This window comes from Hyperolius riggenbachi, chromosome 12, assembly GCF_040937935.1.
Source record: "Hyperolius riggenbachi isolate aHypRig1 chromosome 12, aHypRig1.pri, whole genome shotgun sequence".
NCBI lineage: Eukaryota > Metazoa > Chordata > Amphibia > Anura > Hyperoliidae > Hyperolius > Hyperolius riggenbachi.
In genome coordinates, this window is record NC_090657.1 from 228,146,728 (window position 1) to 228,167,655 (window position 20,928).

A 20,928-nucleotide genomic window follows, 5' to 3' on the forward strand; every position below is an offset into this window, starting at 1 on the left:
GTCAAATTTGTTTCGTGTCACCACTGTATGAGATTTGTGTCGTGTCACCACTGTATGAGATTTGTATCGTGTTGTCACTGTATGAGATTTGTATTGTCACCACTGTGTGAGATTTGTATTGTGTCACCACTGTGTGAGATTTGTATCGTATCACCATTGTGTGAGATTTGTATCTTGCCACTGTGTGAGAATTGTGTCGTGTCACCACTGTGTGAGATTTGTATCGTGTCACCACTGTATGAGATTTGTTTTGGGTTACAACTGTGTGAGATTTGTATTGTGTCACCACTGTGTGAGATTTTTGTTGTGTCACCAGTGTGAGATTTGTATCATGTCACTTTGTGAGATTTGTATCTTGCCACTGTGTGAGAATTGTGTTGTCACCACTGTGTGAGATTTGTATTGTATCACCACTGTGAGAGATTTGTATCGTGTCACCATTGTGTAACCACCGTTTAATCATATGTATGAGAATATTAACAAACTTTTCTCAATTTCTTGCCAGCCACCAACTCCTGAAGCCGATTACCCCGGTTATTCCCCTCAGGAGAAAGAACATTACCCGGATGCGGACTATGATGCCCCTTACTCAGACGATCTGTCAGGCTGGTCCTGTGAAATGAAGGATGGACGTAAACTGTACACAAATTCCTATAATGGAGAAAAGGTAAGTACAGAGCCACTTTATTGCTGATAATGTATCTCTAGATATCTGGGTATCGGTGGGATAAGTATGGACCTGTCATTGCAGTGGCTGCAGTCACAAGACCAGTATGGCAAGACTTTCTATTATTCCCCCGAAAGTTCTCTGTCACAGTGGAGATTACCTCAGGTCAGTGACCAGAAACACATTTAAGATCTGTTTTAGACTCCATGCTAACATTTTGTTTTTCGTTCATTGAACTAAATATTCGGAAGGCAGAGGGAACATCTAGAAAGGGGCGCGGCAATCCAATAAAAGGAGACAACAATCACAAGGGACATCCAATAGAAAGTAGGGGGGGAGACAAGCAGTAGAGAAAAGACATATGCAGGGACATCCCATACAGAGAAATACTAGGTAGTAAGAGAGCATAGAGGGTAGGTAATAGGAGACCATATGAGGTAGGTAGTGAGAGAGTATGTAGTGGGATGCGAAAGTTTGGGCAACCTTGTTAATCGTCATGATTTTCCTGTATAAATCGTTGGTTGTTACGATAAAAAATGTCAGTTAAATAGATCATATAGGAGACACACACCATGATATTTGAGAAGTGAAATTAAGTTTATTGGATTTAAAGTGTGAAATGATTGTTTAAACAAAATTAGGCAGGTGCATACTGTACATTTGGGCAGCACAAAAAAGAAATGAAATCAATATTTAATAAATCCTCCTTTTGCAGAAATTACAGCCTCTAAATGCTTCCTGTAGGTTCCAATGAGAGTCTGGATTTTGGTTGAAGGTATTTTGGATCATTCCTCTTTACAAAACATCTCTAGTTTATTCAGGTTTGATGGCTTCCGAGCATGGACAGCTCTCTTTAACTCGCACAACAGATTTATATTCAGGTCTGGGGACTGAGATGGCCATTCCAGAACTTGTACTTGTTCCTCTGCATGATTGCCTTAGTGGATTTTGAGCAGTGTTTAGGGTTGTTGTCTTGTTGAAAGATCCAGCCCTGGCGCAGCTTCAGCTTTGTCACTGATTCCTGGACATTGGTCTCCAGAATTTGCTGATACTGAGTGGAATCCATGCATCCCTAAACTTTGACAAGATTCCCAGTCCCTGCACTGGTCACACAGCCTCACAGCATGATGGAACCACCACCATATTTTACTGTAGGTAGCAGGTGTTTTTCTTGGAATGCTGTGTTGTTTTTCCTCCATGCATAACGCCCCTTGTTATGCCCAAATAACTCAATTTTAGTTTCATCAGTCCACAGCACCTTATTCCAAAATGAAGCTGGCTTGTCCAAATGTGCTTTAGCATACCTCAAGCGGCTCTGTTTGTGCTGTGGGCAGAGTAAATGCTTCCTCTGCATCACTCTCACATAGAGCATTTCCTTGTGCAAAGTGCACCGAATGGTTGAACAATGCACAGTGACTGTATCTGAAGCAAGATGATGTTGTAGGTCTTTGGTGCTGTTCTGTGGGTTGACTGTTCTCACCATTGTCGCTTCTGTTTATCTGAGATTTTCTTGGTCTGCCACTTCGAGCCTCAACTTTAACTGAGCCTGTTGTCTTCCATTTTCTCAGTATGCACCTAACTGTGGAAACAGACAGCTGAAATCTCTGAGACCGCTTTCTGTATCCTTCCCCTAAACCATGACGGTGAACAATCTTTGTCTTCAGGTCATTTGAGAGTTGTTTTGAGACCCCCATGTTGCTACTTTTCAGAGAAAATTAAAAGAGGAGGGAAACTTACAAATGACCCCCTTCAATACTCTTTCTCATAATTGGATTCACCTCTGTATGTAGGTCAGGGGTCAGTGAGCTTACCAAGCCAATTTGAGTTCCAATAATTTGATCTAAAGGTTTTGGAATCAATATAATGACAACAGTGCCAAAATGTATGCACCTGCTTAATTTTATTTAAACAATTATTGTGCACTTTCTGTACATCCAATAAACTTCATTTCACTTCTCAAATATCACTGTGTGTGTCTCCTACGTGATATATTTAACTGACATTTTTAACCCTAACAACCAACGATTTATACAGGAAAATCATGACGATTAACAAGGTTGCCCAAACTTTTGCATACCACTGTAGGTGGTAGGTAGTAGGAGAGCATGGGGGAAGGCAGTAGGATAGCATAGGGGGTAGCTATTAGAAGTACATAGGTGGTAGATAGTAGGATAGCATAGGTGGTAGGTAGAAGGAGAGCATAGGAGGTTGGTAGTAATAGATTATAGGAGTTAGGTAGTAGAAAAGCATTGGGGTAGGTAGTAGGAGAACATAGGTGGTAGGTAGTAGGAGAGCATAGGTTGTAGATAGTAGGAGAGCATAGGGGGTAGGTAGTAGGAGAACATAGGGGGTAGGTAGTAGGAGAACATAGGTGGTAGGTAGTAGGAGAACATAGGGGGTAGGTAGTAGGAGAACATAGGGGGTAGGTAGTAGGAGAACATAGGTGGTAGGTAGTAGGAGAACATAGGTGGTAGGTAGTAGGAGAACATAGGGGATAGGTAATAGGAGAACATAGATGGTAGGTAGTAGGAGAGCATAGGTTGTAGATAGTAGGAGAGCATAGGGGGTAGGTAGTAAAGGAACATAGGGGGTAGATAGTAGGAGAGCATAGGTAATAGGTAGTAGGAGAACATAGGGGATAGGTAGTAGGAGAACATAGGTGGTAGGTAGTAAAGGAACATAGGGGGTAGATAGTAGGAGAGCATAGGTAATAGGTAGTAGGAGAACATAGGGGGTAGGTAGTAGGAGAACATAGGGGGTAGGTAGTAGGAGAACATAGGGGGTAGGTAGTAGGAGAGCATAGGGGGTAGGTAGTAGGGTAGCCCAGGGGGTAGGTAGTAGGAGAGCTTATGTGGTAGGTAGTAGGAGAGCCCATGGGGTAGATAACAGGAGAGCATAGGTGGTAGGTAGTAGAACATAGGTGGTAGGTAGTAGGAGAATATAGGGGGTAGGTAGTAGGAGAACATAGGTGGTAGGTAATAGGAGAACATAGGGGATAGGTAATAGGAGAACATAGGTGGTAGGTAGTAGGAGAACATAGGGGGTAGGTAGTAGGAGAACATGGGGGTAGGTAGTAGGAGAACATAGCGGGTAGGTAGTAGGAGAACATAGGTGGTAGAAAGTAGGATAGCATAGGTGGTAGGTAGTAGGAGAACATAGGTGGTAGGTAGTAGGAGAACATAGGTGGTAGGTAGTAGGAGAACATAGGGGATAGGTAGTAGGAGAACATAGGTGGTAGGTAGTAGGAGAACATAGGGGGTAGGTAGTAGGAGAACATAGGGGGTAGGTAGTAGAAGAACATAGGTGGTAGGTAGTAGGAGAACATAGGAGATGGGTAGTAGGAGAACATAGGTGGTAGGTAGTAGGAGAACATAGGTGGTAGGTAATAGGAGAACATAGGGGGTAGGTAGTAGAAGAACATAGGTGGTAGGTAGTAGGAGAACATAGGAGATAGGTAGTAGGAGAACATAGGTGGTAGGTAGTAGGAGAACATAGGTGGTAGGTAGTAGGAGAACATAGGTGGTAGGTAGTAGGAGAGCATAGGAGGTAGGTAGTAGGAGAACATAGGGGGTAGGTAGTAGGAGAACATAGGTGGTAGGTAGTAGGAGAACATAGGGGGTAGGTAGTAGAAGAACATAGGTGGTAGGTAGTAGGAGAACATAGGAGATAGGTAGTAGGAGAACATAGGTGGTAGGTAGTAGGAGAACATAGGGGATAGGTAATAGGAGAACATAGGGGGTAGGTAGTAGGAGAACATAGGTGGTAGGTAGTAGGAGAACATAGGTGGTAGGTAGTAGGAGAACATAGGTGGTAGGTAGTAGGAGAACATAGGTGGTAGGTAGTAGGAGAGCATAGGGGGTAGGTAGTAGGAGAACATAGGGGGTAGGTAGTAGGAGAACATAGGTGGTAGGTAGTAGGAGAACATAGGGGATAGGTAGTAGGAGAACATAGGTGGTAGGTAGTAGAAGAACATTGGGGGTAGGTAGTAGAAGAACATAGGGGATAGGTAGTAGGAGAACATAGGGGGTAGGTTGTAGGAGAACATAGGTGGTAGGTAGTAGGAGAACATAGGTGGTAGGTAGTAGGAGAACATAGGGGGTAGGGAGTAGGAGAACATAGGGGATAGGTAGTAGGAGAACATAGGGGATAGGTAATAGGAGAACATAGGGGGTAGGTAGTAGGAGAACATAGGTGGTAGGTAGTAGGAGAACATAGGGGGTAGGTAGTAGGAGAACGTAGGGGGTAGGTAGTAGGAGAACATAGGTGGTAGGTAGTAGGAGAACATAGGGGGTAGGTAGTAGGAGAACATAGGTGGTAGGTAGTAGGATAACCTAGGTGGTAGGTAGTAGGAGAACATAGGGGGTAGGTAGTAGGAGAACATAGGTGGTAGGTAGTAGGAGAACATAGGGGGTAGGTAGTAGGAGAACATAGGTGGTAGGTAGTAGGAGAACATAGGTGGTAGGTAGTAGGAGAACATAGGATCTAGGTAGTAGGATAACCCAGGGGTAGATAACGGGAAAGCATAGGTGGTAATATAATAATAATAATAATAATAATAATCTGAACATTTGTATAGCGCTTTTCTCCTATCGGACTCAAAGCGCTCGAGCTGCAGCCACTGGGACGCGCTCAGGAGGCCACCCTGCAGTGTTAGGGAGTATTGCCTTGAAGTCCTGACTGAATAAGTACTGACTCTAGCCAGGATTAGAACCCTGGTCTCCCATGTCAAAGGCGGTGCCCTTAACCAGTACACTTCCAGTAATAGTAGAACGTAGGTGGTAAGTAGTAGGAGAGCATAGGGGGTAATAGTAGGCTAGTATAGGTGGTAGGTAGTAGGAGAGCATAGGGGATAAGAGTAGGCTAGTATAGGTGGTATGTAGTAGGAGAGCGTAGGGGGTAAGTGTAGGCTAGTATAGGTGGTAGGTAGTAGGAGAGGAGAGCATAGGGGGTAATAGTAGGCTAGTATAGGTGGTAGGTAGTAGGAGAGCATAGGGGGTAAGTGTAGGCTAGTATAGGTGGTAGGTAGTAGAATAGCATATGAGGTAAGTATTAGGAGAGCATAGGGGGTAATAGTAGGCTAGTATAGGTGGTAGGTAGTAGGAGAGTGTAGGGGGTAAGTGTAGGCTAGTGTAGGCGGTAGGTAGTAGAATGGCATATGAGGTAGGTAGTAGGAGAGCCCAGGGTGTAGATAACAGGAGAGCATAGGTAATAGGTGGTAGGAGAGCATGGCGGTAATAATAGGCTAGTATAGGTGGTAGGTAGTAGGAGAAAGTGGAGGGGGAAGGTGGACATCACATAGAAAGTGGAGATAGTTTGAGAGTGATCATGTGACAATTGTCATACTCTTTTTGTGTTGTGTTTTTTTTCTCAATAGCTCGCACCACCTGACTCCCATCGAGGTGACCCCAATCACAACAATATTGTCATCACAAGTTGGCGAAGCAACTCTCCAGCTTCTCCGCTGCAAAAAGACTCAGAGGTGAGAGGGACTGCTAGAAATATTCTCTAAAGGCCTTTTTACACCGCATGGCTCTGGCACACTGGAATATTGTAGGGTGGGGAGTTGGATATATGTGTTGAGTGGATTTGGTGAATGGATTTGGTTAAGGGGTTTGGTGGTTTATTAGGTGGTGAATTTGGTGAATGGATTTGGGGGTGGATTTGGTGATGCATTTGGTGGTGGATTTAGTGATTGGATTTGGGGGTGAATTTGGTGGTGGATTTGGATAATGGATTTGGTGAATGGATGTGGTGGTGGGTTTGGTGAATGGATTTGGTGGTGGATTTGGTGAATGGATGTGGTGGTGGGTTTGGTGAATGGATTTGGTGGAGGATTTGGTGAATGGGTGTGGTGGTGGATTTGGTGAATGGATTTTGTGGTGGATTTGTTGTTGGATTTTGTTAATTTGTTGAATGGATTTGGTGATAGATTTGGTAGTGAATTTGGTGAATGGATTTGTTGGTGGATTTGGTGAATGGATGTGGTGGTGAATTTGGTGAAGGGATGTTGTGGTGGATTTGGTGAATGGATGTGGTGGTGAATTTGATGAATGGATGTGGTGGTAGATTTAGTGAATGGATGTGGTGGTAGATTTGGTGAATTGGTGTAATGGTGGATTTAGTGAATGGGTGTGCTGGTAGATTTGGTGAATGGGTGGTGGTGGATTTGGTGAATAGGTGTGGAGGTGGATTTGGTGAATGGGTGTGGTGGTGGATTTGGTGAATGGGTGTGGTGGTGGATTTGGTGAATGGGTGTGGTGGTGGATTTGGTGAGTGGATGTGGTGGTGGACTTGGTGAAAGGGTGTGGTGGTGGATTTGGTGGTGGATTTGGTTAAGGGATTTGGTGGTTTATTTGTTGATGCATTTGGTGGTTTATTTGATGATGCATTTGGTGGTGAATTTGGTGAATGGATTTGGGGGTGGATTTGGTGATGCATTTGGTGGTGGATTTAGTGAACGGATTTGGTGGTGGGTTTGATGAATGGATTTGGTGAATGGATTTGATGGTGGATTTGGTGAATGGATGTGGTGGGGTGATTTGGTAGTTGATTTGGTGAATGGATTTGTTGGTGGATTTGGTGAATGGGTGTGGTGGTAGATTTGGTGAATGGGTGTGGTGGTGGATTTGGTGAATGGGTGTGGTGGTGGATTTGATGGAACAGATGTGGTGGTTGGTTTGGTGAAATAATTCAGTGGTGGATTTGATGAATGGGTGTGGTGGTGGATTTGGTGAATGGATGTGGTGGTAGATTTGGTGAACCGGTGGTGGATTTGGTGAACCAGTGGTAAATGGGTGTGGTGGTAGATTTGGTGATTGGATGCGGTGGTGGATTTGGTGATTGGATGCAGTGGTGGATTTGGTGAATGGATGTGGTGGTGGATTTAGTGAATGGGTGTGCTGGTAGATTTGGTGACTGGGTGTGCTGGTAGATTTGGTGAATAGGTATAGTGGTGGATTTGGTGAATGGGTGTGGTGGTGGATTTGGTGAATGGATGCGGTGGTGGATTTGGTGAATGAGTGCGGAGGTGGATTTGGTGAGTGGATGTGGTGGTGGATTTGGTGAATGGATGTGGTGGTGGATTTGAGAAATGGATGTGGTGGTGGATTTAGTGAATGGGTGTGCTGGTAGATTTGGTGAATGGGTGTGCTGGTAGATTTGGTATGGTATGGTGGTGGATTTGGTAAATGGATGGGGTGGTAGATTTGGTGAATGGATGCGGTGGTAGATTTGGTTAATGGATGCCTTGGTGGATTTGGTGAATGGGTGTGGTGGTGGATTTGGTGAATAGATGTGGTGTTAGATTTGGTGAATGGATGTGGTGGTGGATTTGGTGAATGGATGTGGTGGTGGATTTGATGAATGGATGGGGTGGTAGATTTGGTGAATGGATGCGGTGGTAGATTTGGTGAATGGATGCGGTGGTGGATTTGGTGAATGGGTGTGGTGTTTGATTTGGTGAATGGATGTGGTGGTGGATTTGGTGAATGGATGTGGTGGTGGATTTGGTGAATGGATGTGGTGGTGGATTTGATAAATGGATGGGGTGGTAGATTTGGTGAATGGATGCAGTGGTGGATTTGGTGAATGGGTGTGGTGGTGGATTTGTAAAGTGGATGTGGTGGTGGATTTGGTGAATGGATGTGGTGGTGGATTTGGTGAATGGATGTGGTGGTGGATTTGGTGAATGGATGTGGTGGTGGATTTGATGAATGGATGGGGTGGTAGATTTGGTGAATGGATGCGGTGGTAGATTTGGTGAATGGATGCGGTGGTGGATTTGGTGAATGGGTGTGGTGGTGGATTTGGTGAATAGATGTGGTGTTAGATTTGGTGAATGGATGTGGTGGTGGATTTGGTGAATGGATGTGGTGGTGGATTTGGTGAATGGATGCGGTGGTAGATTTGGTGAATGGATGCGGTGGTGGATTTGGTGAATAGATTTGGCGGTGGATTTGGATAATATATATGGTAAACGGTTTTGGTGAGTGGATGTGGTGGTGAATTTGATGAATGGATGTGGTGGTGGATTTGATGAATGGATGTGGTGGTGGATTTGATGAATGGATGTGGTGGTGGATTTGGTGAATGGATGTGGTGGATTTGGTGAATGGATGTGGTGGTGGATTTGGTGAATGGGTGTGGTGGTGGATTTGGTGAATGGGTGTGGTGGTGGATTTGGTGAATGGATGTGGTGGTTGTAAGAATCCTATATTTAGTCCTTTTGTGTGACTACCTTTCAGCATCAACGCTTGCCCTCATCACCTTTGGAAAGTACCGGTATACAGCCGTTAGCAGATTTCCACAGAATTGGAACGCCAGAGCAGTTAAGAGTTTTTATTGTATCCAACAGGGATACTCGGTGCAATCTTAGTTACAAAACTTATGTTAAAAATGGCATTACATTAGCCCAAAGCACACAAAGCAAAGCAAACATCAGCATGTAACAATACGGATATTGAGCAAAGCTGAGATTAATATGAGAGCGCTAGCACAGACATTTAGGGATCAACCTTATATATGGAAAAACCTCCAGATCCACAAGTGTTAACTAACCACACGCCCCCGAAGGTGGGATATGGGTGGGTTCCAGGTGTCACCCCTATTAAACACTTGCTATTGGCTTATAGAACTCTGTGATTGACATCCGTCTAGTGCGCAGGCGCGAAACCTATGCCCTGTACTCCAAATACCTAGAAGCCTGTGTTTAGGAACACAAGTCATTGTTTGGACTTGGCCATCCCAGGCTTAAACAGCCAGTCTGCACACCAAATAGATAATGCTGCATTCTGACCTGTAATGTTCCCTATTATATTCAATATTATGGCCTCCTAGAATCTGTATTGAGAGAGAACTCTGCATACAATCTTTGACTGAAACAATAGTCAGCTTGGCTAAAATAAGGACAATACCCTGCAAGACCCTCTAAGGATCTTACAGTGGTGGACTTGGTGAGTGGATGTGGTGGTGGATTTGGTGAGTGGATGTGGTGGTGGATCTGGTGAGTGGATGTGGTGGTGGATTTGGTAAGTGGGTGTGGTGGTGGATCTGGTGAGTGGATGTGGTGGTGGATCTGGTGAGTGGATGTGGTGGTGGATTTGGTGAGTGGATGTGGTGGTGGATTTGGTGAGTGGATGTGGTGGTGGATCTGGTGAGTGGATGTGGTGGTGGATTTGGTGAGTGGATGTGGTGGTGGATCTGGTGAGTGGATGTGTGGTGGTGGATCTGGTGAGTGGATGTGTGGTGGAGGATTTGGTGAGTGGATGTGGTGGTGGATTTGGTGAGTGGATGTGGTGGTGGATTTGGTGAGTGGATGTGGTGGGAGATTTGGTGAGTGGATGTGGTGGGGGATTTGGAGAGTGGATGTGGTGGGGGATTTGGTGAATAGGTGTGGTGGTGGATCTGGTGAGTTTATGTGGTGGTGGATTTGGTGGGTGGATGTGGTGGTGGATCTGGTGAGTGGATGTGGTGGTGGATTTGGTGAGTGGATGTGGTGGTGGATCTAGTGGGTGGATGTGGTGGTGGATCTGGTAAGTGGATGTGGTGGTGGATCTGGTGAGTGGATGTGGGGGTGGATCTAGTGGGTGGATGTGGGGGTGGATCTAGTGGGTGGATGTGGGGGTGGATCTGGTGAGTGGATGTGGTGGTGGATTTGGTGGGTGGATGTGGTGGTGGATCTGGTGGGTGGATGTGGTGGTGGATCTGGTGGGTGGATGTGGTGGTGGATCTGGTGGGTGGATGTGGTAATGGATCTGGTGAGTGGATGTGGTGGTGGATCTAGTGCAGGTATGTCAAACCGGTCCTACGAGGGCCGAGATCCTCACACATTTTTGATACAGCTCAAATAAACTGATGGGTCTGAATCAGGAGAGGTGTGTTATATCAGGCAGAACACATTCCTTTCTTTCTCATTCCATCCTAAACACTGGCATGGATCTGGCCCTCCAGGCCTGGAGTTCCACATCTGTGATCTAGTGGGTGGATGTGGTGGTGGATCTGGTGAGTGGATGTGGTGGTGGATCTGGTGAGTGGATGTGGTGTTGGATCTGGTGAGTGGATGTAGTGGTGGATCTAGTGGGTGGATGTGGTGGTGGATTTGGTGCGTGGATGTGGTGGTGGATTTGGTGAGTGGATGTGGTGGTGGATCTGGTGGTTGGGTGTGGTGGTGGATCTGGTAAGTGGATGTGGTGGTGGATTTTGTGAGTGGATGTGGTGGTGGTGGATTTGGTAAGTGGATGTGGTGGGGGATTTGGCGAGTGGGTGTGGTGGTGGATCTGGTGAGTGGATGTGGTGGTGGATCTGGTGAGTGGATGTGGTGGTGGATTTGGTGAGTGGATGTGGTGGATTTGGTAAGTGGATGTGGTGGGGGATTTGGTGAGTGGATGTGGTGGTGGATCTGGTGAGTGGATGTGGTGGTGAATTTGGTAAGTGGATGTGGTGGTGGATCTGGTGAGTGGATGTGGTGGTGAATTTGGTGGGTGGATGTGGCACAGCTCAGTATGTGCACTTGATAACGTCTGTGTTACTTGACATCCCAACATAGCTGACTAACACCATTTGTCTTACAGAACATGATGATAGCTCTGTCTTACTTTGTACTCTCACACAGGTCCAGACAAAGGGGCTGGAGAAAGCTGGGGTCCTGCAGAAGACTAAGACTGCTGAGAATGGTAAACGCTTGCGGTAAGAGGAAAGCCGCTATCATTGCATGCAGAGGCTCGGCAGTATCTGCCATTGTATATGATTACTACAGATAAAGCTGTGTGACCAGCAGAGGTTCACCTGGCTACACAACAATGGATGAAGACATAAAGCCTGGCACACAATTTCAATTGTGATTGGCCAATCACTGACTAGTGTTAACACCTCCATGTAGTATGAGATTTTACCTTCACAATCGTTTCATCAGTATTTAGAATCTATTGAACCTCACACTACATGGAGATGGTAAAATTGGTCACTGATTGTCCAATTACAATTGGATGTGTGTACACACTTTTGATTGCCCAATGACAGGCCAATCGGTGTGTGTGTGTGGCCATCACTCAAAAATGCCTTAAAACTTGGTATTCAGATCCCTTAGTACCTGGGAAGATAAGTTCTGGTGACCTCACCCCCCTTCCCCTCTTGCACACCTGGATGGAACCACAAACAGCCAATCAGATTTCACCCATTCAGGCCAATGGAAAAATGTAAAAGGCTGCCGTTCTCACCGCAATAAAGCCAGAGCCCCCAAAGTTGGCACAGTTGGTCACTTGGTGACCAAGGTGGAAATTTTCGGGGAAAATGTGCAGAGCATAAAACAACCAATTCAATTTCAGCAATTCATTTTCAGTGGGCAAATGTAAACTGCAGCCATTCTTACACTGGTAATGGTAGGGTTTTCAAACTTAGCCACTCAAAATTCACCAATTTATTTTCAAGGGAAATATTTAAATTGTTGCCATTCTTGCACTGTTAATGGCAGAGGTTTCAAACCTGGTACAGTCGGTCATTGGGCGACTGCGGTTTAAATTCAGAAAAGGGGGTGGAGCCACAAACAGCCAATCAGGTTTGTTTCATTTCTATCGGTAAATTTAAATTATTGATGCCAAAGAACCTGAAAGCTTTAAAACGTGGTCATTGCCTGTGTTAAGATTAGAAAAAGTGGGCGGAGCCAACAATAGCCGGACAACACTGGATCTTCTGCTAGTATTTAGCTATGAGGAGCATGAATTTTGGATAGTTTCACATCAGAATTTTCAATCTTATTCGTAACCATTATAAGAGTAAGTAATTTTCACAATCACACATAAATATGCGTAATTTCTGAATTTACCACCAATACCACCAACATTAGTTCTTGAAAGCAAATCCCCCATACATGCTATTGTCACATACATTTCTAGGGATGTTAAGGGGTATAGTGGTAGTGAGACAAAAAAATAATCAAACAGACCTTGTAGTTTTAAAAATTCACAGGAAAACATCCTGGGAAATGTCCCGTGTCAATATCCTGGGAAATGTCCTGTGTCAATATCCTGGGAAATGTCCCGTGCCAATATCCTGGGAAATTTCCTGTGTCAATATCCTGGGAAATGTCCCGCGCCAATATCCTGGGAAATGTCCCGCGCCAATATCCTGGGAAATGTCCCGTGCCAATATCCTGGGAAATGTCCCGTGCCAATATCCTGGGAAATGTCCCGCGCCAATATCCTGGGAAATGTCCCGCGCCAATATCCTGGGAAATGTCCCGCGCCAATATCCTGGGAAATGTCCCGTGCCAATATCCTGGGAAATGTCCCGTGCCAATATCCTGGGAAATGTCCCGCGCCAATATCCTGGGAAATGTCCCGCGCCAATATCCTGGGAAATGTGCCGCGCCAATATCCTGGGAAATATCCCGCGCCAATATCCTGGGAAATATCCCGCGCCAATATCCTGGGAAATGTCCCGCGCCAATATCCTGGGAAATGTCCCGTGCCAATATCCTGGGAAATGTCCCGTGCCAATAACCTGGGAAATGTCCCACGCCAATATCCTGCAAAAAATGTCCCGCGCCAATATCCTGGGAATGTCCCGCGCCAATATCCTGGGAAATGTCCCTCACCTTCTGATATTAAATATATGTAAGCTGCGTGATCTAACGTCTTGTCTGCTCACAGGTGTAGAGTCTGAAGAAGGCTCATTAGCTGAAAGCTTACTCTTATTCTTTTAAGTTATAAGCCTGTAAATGGTATCACGCTGATTCTAAACTTTCTATGTGGTTGGATGTTAGAGAACAGTAACTTTTCTCTGTCGGTAGACTTTTTAAGCTTAAATTTAGACCGTAAACCAGGACAACTGAGGAAATTGGCTCTTTAGTAGGCTTACAACACTGACAGGGTGGTATGTCTATTAAATCTGTCTATAAATTACAGAATGTGCCACCCAAAGTCAGTAATGTGCATTTCATTGTTGCTAAGTAAACTATTACATTCTAAGATGACCTTCAAAAAATCAATAATGCTTTTCAAATCTGACCTGGAACAAAAGATCAGCAGATCATCCACAGCATGCAATGGTGCAGCAATAGGGGATAAAGGCTGTGTCCACACCAGCACCCCTTTATCAGGACCCCCCTTCTGCCACTGTATAAGCTGTTCACTGGTGCTGTGCTGATAGTAATCACATCTCTATGGAATAGGGGTAATCACACAAATCTCCACCCATCTTCTCTATCCTTGGCAGGTTTAGGAGTTTCTTATCATTTTATATGTGTAGAGTGCTTCGGGGCCCAATGAAAAACTGGCACTGGGGCCCCATAGCTCTTCAGCTAGGGCAATGATGCTATCTCTTTGCTATCCCTTGATGAACTGTGCAAAGAGGTTGTCCAGGAAACATTTGGCTTTTCCCTCGGTGTAAAAGACATGTCCATGCTACTGCCAGCAATCACCAAGGAGACGCATGCCCATGGCAGTGCCAGCAATCACCAAGGAGACGCATGCCCATGGCAGTGCCAGCAATCACCATGGAGACATACGCCCATGGCAGTACCAGCAATCACCATAGAGACACATGCCCATGGCAGTGCCAGCAATCACCATAGAGACACATGCCCATGGCAGTGCCAGCAATCACCATGGAGACACATGCCCATGGCAGTGCCAGCAATCACTATAGAGACACATGCCCATGGCAGTGCCAGCAATCACCATAGAGACACATGCCCATGGCAGTGCCAGCAATCGCCATAGAGACACATGCTCATGGCAGTGCCAGCAATCAGCATGGCAAGACCATGGCATGGCAGCAATCACCATGGAGACACATGCCCATGGCAGTGCCAGAAATCACCATAGAGACACAATGCCATGGCAGTGCCAGCAATCACTGAGACACATGCCCATGGCAGTGCCAGCAATCACCATGGATACACATATCCATGGCAGTGCCAGAAATCACCACAGAGACACATGCCCATGCCAGTGACAGAAATCAGCATAGAAAGACGTGCACATGGCAGTGTCAGCATTCAGCATGGAAGGACATGCCCATGGCAGTGCCAGCAATCACCATGGAGACACATGCCCATGGCAGTGCCAGCAATCACTAAGGAGACACATGCCCATGGCAGTGCAAGCAATCAGCATGGAATCATCTCATAATATAGTCATTAAGGTGGTTTTATGTGGAGATGGATGGAGCTGTCAGTGACCCACCAATAAGAATATATCTGACATGTCTCTCTCCTCTACAGAAAAAACTGGACTTCTTCCTGGACGGTTCTGGAAGGAGGCATTCTGACTTTCTTCAGAGATAGTAAAAATTTGTCTTCGAACAGCATGGTAAGTCTTTATCATCTATTTGTTACTAGGTGGTGGCGCACTGTACCCTGCGTCATACTTACCATCTCGCCTCACACTGCGTTACGTTAGCTCGGCGGACAGAGACAGCGCCAAGGCTGGGGAAGCGAGGGGAAAGGCCATGTCTGACATGAAAGGACATACAGGCAGATGACAGATGGCTTGAACATTTTTTATTATACATATATGTGGTGTCCCAAAGACTATGGCAGAGTCTCTATGTTCTAGCCAAGTATAGCTAGGCCTGGCTGGGATGGTTTGGTGGTAGTGATGTCACTGCAGGCTATGGTGGAGTCTCTATGTTCTAGCCAAGTATAGCTAGGCCTGGCTGGGATAGTTTGGTGGTAGTGATGTCACTGCAGGCTATGGTGGAGTCTCTATGTTCTAGTCATGTATAGCTAGGCCTGGCTGGGATGGTTTGGTGGTAGTGATGTCACTGCAGGCTATGGTGGAGTCTCTATGTTCTAGTCATGTATAGCTAGGCCTGGCTGGGGTTGTTTGATGGTAGTGATGTCACTGCAGGCTATGGTGGAGTCTCTATGTTCTAGCCAAGTATAGCTAGGCCTGGCTGGGATAGGTTGGTGGTAGTGATGTCACTGCAGGCTATGGTGGAGTCTCTATGTTCTAGCCAAGTATAGCTAGGCCTGGCTGGGATAGGTTGGTGGTAGTGATGTCACTGCAGGCTATGGTGGAGTCTCTATGTTCTAGCCAAGTATAGCTAGGCCTGGCTGGGATAGTTTGGTGGTAGTGATGTCACTGCAGGCTATGGTGGACGGGTCAGGTAAAAATGGCGCACAGCACCAAATGTATGAAAATAGTGCCGCATTGATTTACATTATATAACGCTATTTAGCGTTATAAGTGTTGAAAAATGGCGCAAGCAGAGTGACTTACACTTATAACACTAAATGGCGTTATATGTTAAAAATGGAGGGGCTCAGTGCAGGATGAGTGCTGCTCTCGTCATTGCCAATTAGCAGGCATAAGTTTGCTGTGCTACTCTGATAAGGCATGTTAAAGAGACTCTGAAGAGAGGATACATTCTATTTTTTAACTGTCAACTGTCAATGACCATAACAGCTGCTAAACTGCCGCTATCCCGCGGCAAAACAAGGGGTCTATACCCCCCAAATCCCCTCCGTGGTGCCCGGGGAGCGCTTCCTGAATGAGGCAGAGCTAATTTTGTGGTAAATGCTTCCGCACCAATGGTAAGAGGACGTGCAGCGATCAACTCTGGAGTAACAAGTGCTTGCAAACACTCCACAAGATCCGCACCATCAAGTTTTCATCTTTATTAATCCATAAAAAACTGGTTAAAAACTGTGTGGGTAAGTATAAGGTGACACACAGGCGTTTCGGGCTGTGTCAGTCCTTTCTCAAACCATCACAGACCCACAATGGGTTGATGGTGCGGATCTTGTGTGAGGCAGAGCTAATGGCTGTAACTCTGCCTCTCAACGCGTCCATCCCGGCTGATCGAAGCCTCTCCCCGCCCCTCTCAATCTTCCTTCACAGAGAGGAGCGGGGGAGAGGCGGAGATCCGTGCTGCGATTAACGCACATGGAGGCAGAGCTACAGCTGAAAGCTCTGCCTCCAGGAGCAGCAAAATCCACGACCAAGAAAGTTGTGGATTTTGCAGGGGGATTTGGGGGGTATAACCCCCTCGTTTTGCCTCGGGATAGCGGCGGTTTAGCAGCTGTTATAGTCATTGACAGGAATACAAGTTAAAAAATAGAATTTATCCTCGCTTCAGAGTCTCTTTAACTAATAAGGTGTGCTAACTTTGATAAGGCGTGCTATTTGTCTTCGTGAATCAAGCTCTTTGGGCTCGATTCAGTAAACGGTGCTAGCCCAGTTAGAACGCCTAAACACTCTGGGCGTGTTAACTAGAATGCTAACTAGGTTAGCACAGTTTTCCAAATCAGTCCGCGCGCAAAGTCCCACGCGCAAAACTTTGTGTGCGCAAAGTCCGGTGCGCGCGAATCGTCGCATCGCGATGGCCCTATAACGTTGCATTGGATGCGGCCTTAACGTTGCAAGCATGCGACTTTAACGTCGCATGGGTGCGACGTTAAGGCCGCATCCAATGCAACGTTATAGGGCCATTAGGTGCGACATTTTCATTGCACCGCGATGCGACGTTTCGCGCGCACAAGGTTTTGAGCGGGATGCGTTTTGCACTCGGTTTAATGCGCAAACAGCTGGTTTAGGCGTGAAGAGGCGTGCTAAGTAGGCATGCTAACACTTAGCACCGTTTACTGAATCAAGCCCTATGTGTTCTAGTCATATATAGCTAGGCCTGGCTGGGATGGTTTGATGGTAGTGATGTCACTGCAGGCTATGGTGGAGTCTCTATGTTCTAGTCATATATAGCTAGGCCTGGCTGGGGTGGTTTGGTGGTAGTGATGTCACTGCAGGCTATGGTGGAGTCTCTATGTTCTAGTCATGTATAGCTAGGCCTGGCTGGGATGGTTTGGTGGTATTGATGTCACTGCAGGCTATGGCGGAGTCTCTATGTTCTAGTCATATATAGCTAGGCCAGGCTGGGGTGGTTTGATGGTAGTGATGTCACTGCAGGCTATGGTGGAGTCTCTATGTTCTAGTCATATATAGCTAGGCCTGGCTGGGGTGGTTTGGTGGTAGTGATGTCACTGCAGGCTATGGTGGAGTCTCTATGTTCTAGTCATGTACAGCTAGGCCTGGCTTGGATGGTTTGGTGGTAGTGATGTCACTGCAGGCTATGGTGGAGTCTCTATGTTCTAGTCATGTATAGCTAGGCCTGGCTAGGATGGTTTGGTGGTAGTGATGTCACTGCAGGCTATGGTGGAGTCTTTATGTTCTAGTCATGTATAGCTAGGCCTGGCTGGGATGGTTTGGTGGTAGTGATGTCACTGCAGGCTATGGTGGAGTCTCTATGTTCTAGTCATATATAGCTAGGCCTGGCTGGGATGGTTTGATGGTAGTGATGTCACTGCAGGCTATGGTGGAGTCTCTATGTTCTAGTCATGTACAGCTAGGCCTGGCTGGGGTGGTTTGGTGGTAGTGATGTCACTGCAGGCTATGGTGGAGTCTCTATGTTCTAGTCATATATAGCTAGGCCTGGCTGGGGTGGTTTGGTGGTAGTGATGTCACTGCAGGCTATGGTGGAGTCTCTATGTTCTAGTCATGTATAGCTAGGCCTGGCTGGGATGGTTTGGTGGTATTGATGTCACTGCAGGCTATGGTGGAGTCTCTATGTTCTAGTCATATATAGCTAGGCCTGGCTGGGATGGTTTGATGGTAGTGATGTCACTGCAGGCTATGGTGGAGTCTCTATGTTCTAGTCATATATATCTAGGCCTGGCTGGGGTGGTTTGATGGTAGTGATGTCACTGCAGGCTATGGTGGAGTCTCTATGTTCTAGTCATATATAGCTAGGCCTGGCTGGGGTGGTTTGGTGGTAGTGATGTCACTGCAGGCTATGGTGGACTCTCTATGTTCTAGTCATGTATAGCTAGGCCTGGCTGGGATGGTTTGATGGTAGTGATGTCCCTGCAGGCTATGGTGGAGCCTCTATGTTCTAGTCATATATAGCTAGGCCTGGCTGGGGTGGTTTGGTGGTAGTGATGTCACTGCAGGCTATGGTGGAGTCTCTATGTTCTAGTCATGTATAGCTAGGCCTGGCTGGGATGGTTTGGTGGTATTGATGTCACTGCAGGCTATGGTGGAGTCTCTATGTTCTAGTCATGTATAGCTAGGCCTGGCTGGGATGGTTTGGTAGTATTGATGTCACTGCAGGCTATGGTGGAGTCTCTATGTTCTAGTCATGTACAGCTAGGCCTGGCTGGGATGGTTTGGTGGTATTGATGTCACTGCAGGCTATGGTGGAGTCTTTATGTTCTAGTCATGTACAGGTAGGCCTGGCTGGGATAGGTCGGTGGTAGTGATGTCACTGCAGGCTGTGGTAGAGTTTCTATGCTCTATTAATGTATAGCTAGGCCTGGCTGGGGTGGTTTGATGGTGGTGATGTCACTGCAGGATATGGTGGAGTCTCTATGTTCTAGTTCTGTATAGCTAGGCCCGGCTGGGATGGTTTGGTGGTAGTGAGGTCACTGCAGGCTATGGTGGAGTCTCTATGTTCTAGTCATATATAGCTAGGCCTGGCTGGGGTGGTTTGGTGGTAGTGATGTCACTGCAGGCTATGGTGGAGTCTCTATGTTCTAGTCATGTACAGCTAGGCCTGGCTGGGATAGGTTGGTGGTAGTGATGTCACTGCAGGCTATGGTGGAGTCTCTATGTTCTAGTCATATATAGCTAGGCCTGGCTGGGGTGGTTTGATGGTAGTGATGTCACTGCAGGCTATGGTGGAGTCTCTATGTTCTAGTCATATATAGCTAGGCCTGGCTGGGGTGGTTTGGTGGTAGTGATGTCACTGCAGGCTATGGTGGACTCTCTATGTTCTAGTCATGTATAGCTAGGCCTGGCTGGGATGGTTTGATGGTAGTGATGTCACTGCAGGCTATGGTGGAGCCTCTATGTTCTAGTCATATATAGCTAGGCCTGGCTGGGATGGTTTGATGATAGTGATGTCACTGCAGGCTATGGTGGAGTCTCTATGTTCTAGTCATGTATAGCTAGGCCTGGCTGGGGTGGTTTGATGGTAGTGATGTCACTGCAGGCTATGGTGGAGTCTCTATGTTCTAGTCATGTATAGCTAGGCCTGGCTGGGATGGTTTGGTGGTAGTGATGTCACTGCAGGCTATGGTGGAGTCTCTATGTTCTAGTCATATATAGCTAGGCCTGGCTTGGATGGTTTGGTGGTAGTGATGTCACTGCAGGCTATGGTGGAGTCTCTATGTTCTAGTCATATATAGCTAGGCCTGGCTGGGGTGGTTTGGTGGTAGTGATGTCACTGCAGGCTATGGTGGAGTCTCTATGTTCTAGTCATGTACAGCTAGGCCTGGCTGGGATAGGTTGGTGGTAGTGATGTCACTGCAGGCTATGGTGGAGTCTCTATGTTCTAGTCATATATAGCTAGGCCTGGCTGGGGTGGTTTGGTGGTAGTGATGTCACTGCAGGCTATGATGGAGTCTCTATGTTCTAGTCATGTATAGCTAGGCCTGGCTGGGATGGTTTGATGGTAGTGATGTCACTGCAGGCTATGGTGGAGCCTCTATGTTCTAGTCATATATAGCTAGGCCTGGCTGGGGTGGTTTGGTGGTAGTGATGTCACTGCAGGCTATGGTGGAGTCTCTATGTTCTAGTCATATATAGCTAGGCCTGGCTGGGATGGTTTGGTGGTATTGATGTCACTGCAGGCTATGGTGGAGTCTCTATGTTCTAGTCATGTATAGCGAGGCCTGGCTGGGATGGTTTGGTAGTATTGATGTCACTGCAGGCTATGGTGGAGTCTCTATGTTCTAGTCATATATAGCTAGGCCTGGCTGGGGTGGTTTGATGGTAGTAATGTCACTGCAGGCTATGGTGGAGTCTCTATGTTCTAGTCATGTATAGCTAGGCCTGGCTGGGATGGTTTGATGGTAGTGATGTCACTGCAGGCTATGGTGGAGCCTCTATGTTCTAGTCATATATAGCTAGGCCTGGCTGGGGTGGTTTGGTGGTAGTGATGTCACTGCAGGCTATGGTGGAGTCTCTATGTTCTAGTCATGTATAGCTAGGCCTGGCTGGGATGGTTTGGTGGTATTGATGTCACTGCAGGCTATGGTGGAGTCTCTATGTTCTAGTCATGTATAGCTAGGCCTGGCTGGGATGGTTTGGTAGTATTGATGTCACTGCAGGCTATGGTGGAGTCTCTATGTTCTAGTCATATATAGCTAGGCCTGGCTGGGGTGGTTTGATGGTAGTGATGTCACTGCAGGCTATGGTGGAGTCTCTATGTTCTAGTCATGTACAGCTAGGCCTGGCTGGGATAGGTTGGTGGTAGTGATGTCACTGCAG

The 20,928-nt window shown here is 46.5% G+C and overlaps 1 protein-coding gene across 4 annotated transcripts in view; it reads left to right on the plus strand.

Moving 5' to 3' along the window:
• ARHGAP27 (Rho GTPase activating protein 27) overlaps nucleotides 1–20,928 on the plus strand; it is a 185,526-nt gene that overhangs the window by 105,581 nt on the left and 59,017 nt on the right. For 3 of the 4 annotated variants that reach the window (XM_068261980.1, XM_068261981.1, XM_068261983.1), the window contains 5 exons: nucleotides 506–667; nucleotides 752–832; nucleotides 6,042–6,146; nucleotides 11,277–11,350; nucleotides 14,886–14,973. In XM_068261980.1, the coding sequence (XP_068118081.1) occupies nucleotides 506–667; nucleotides 752–832; nucleotides 6,042–6,146; nucleotides 11,277–11,350; nucleotides 14,886–14,973 (510 nt within the window). The remainder of the gene's footprint in view (nucleotides 1–505; nucleotides 668–751; nucleotides 833–6,041; nucleotides 6,147–11,276; nucleotides 11,351–14,885; nucleotides 14,974–20,928) is intronic. The other variant, XM_068261982.1, reaches the window with a different exon arrangement.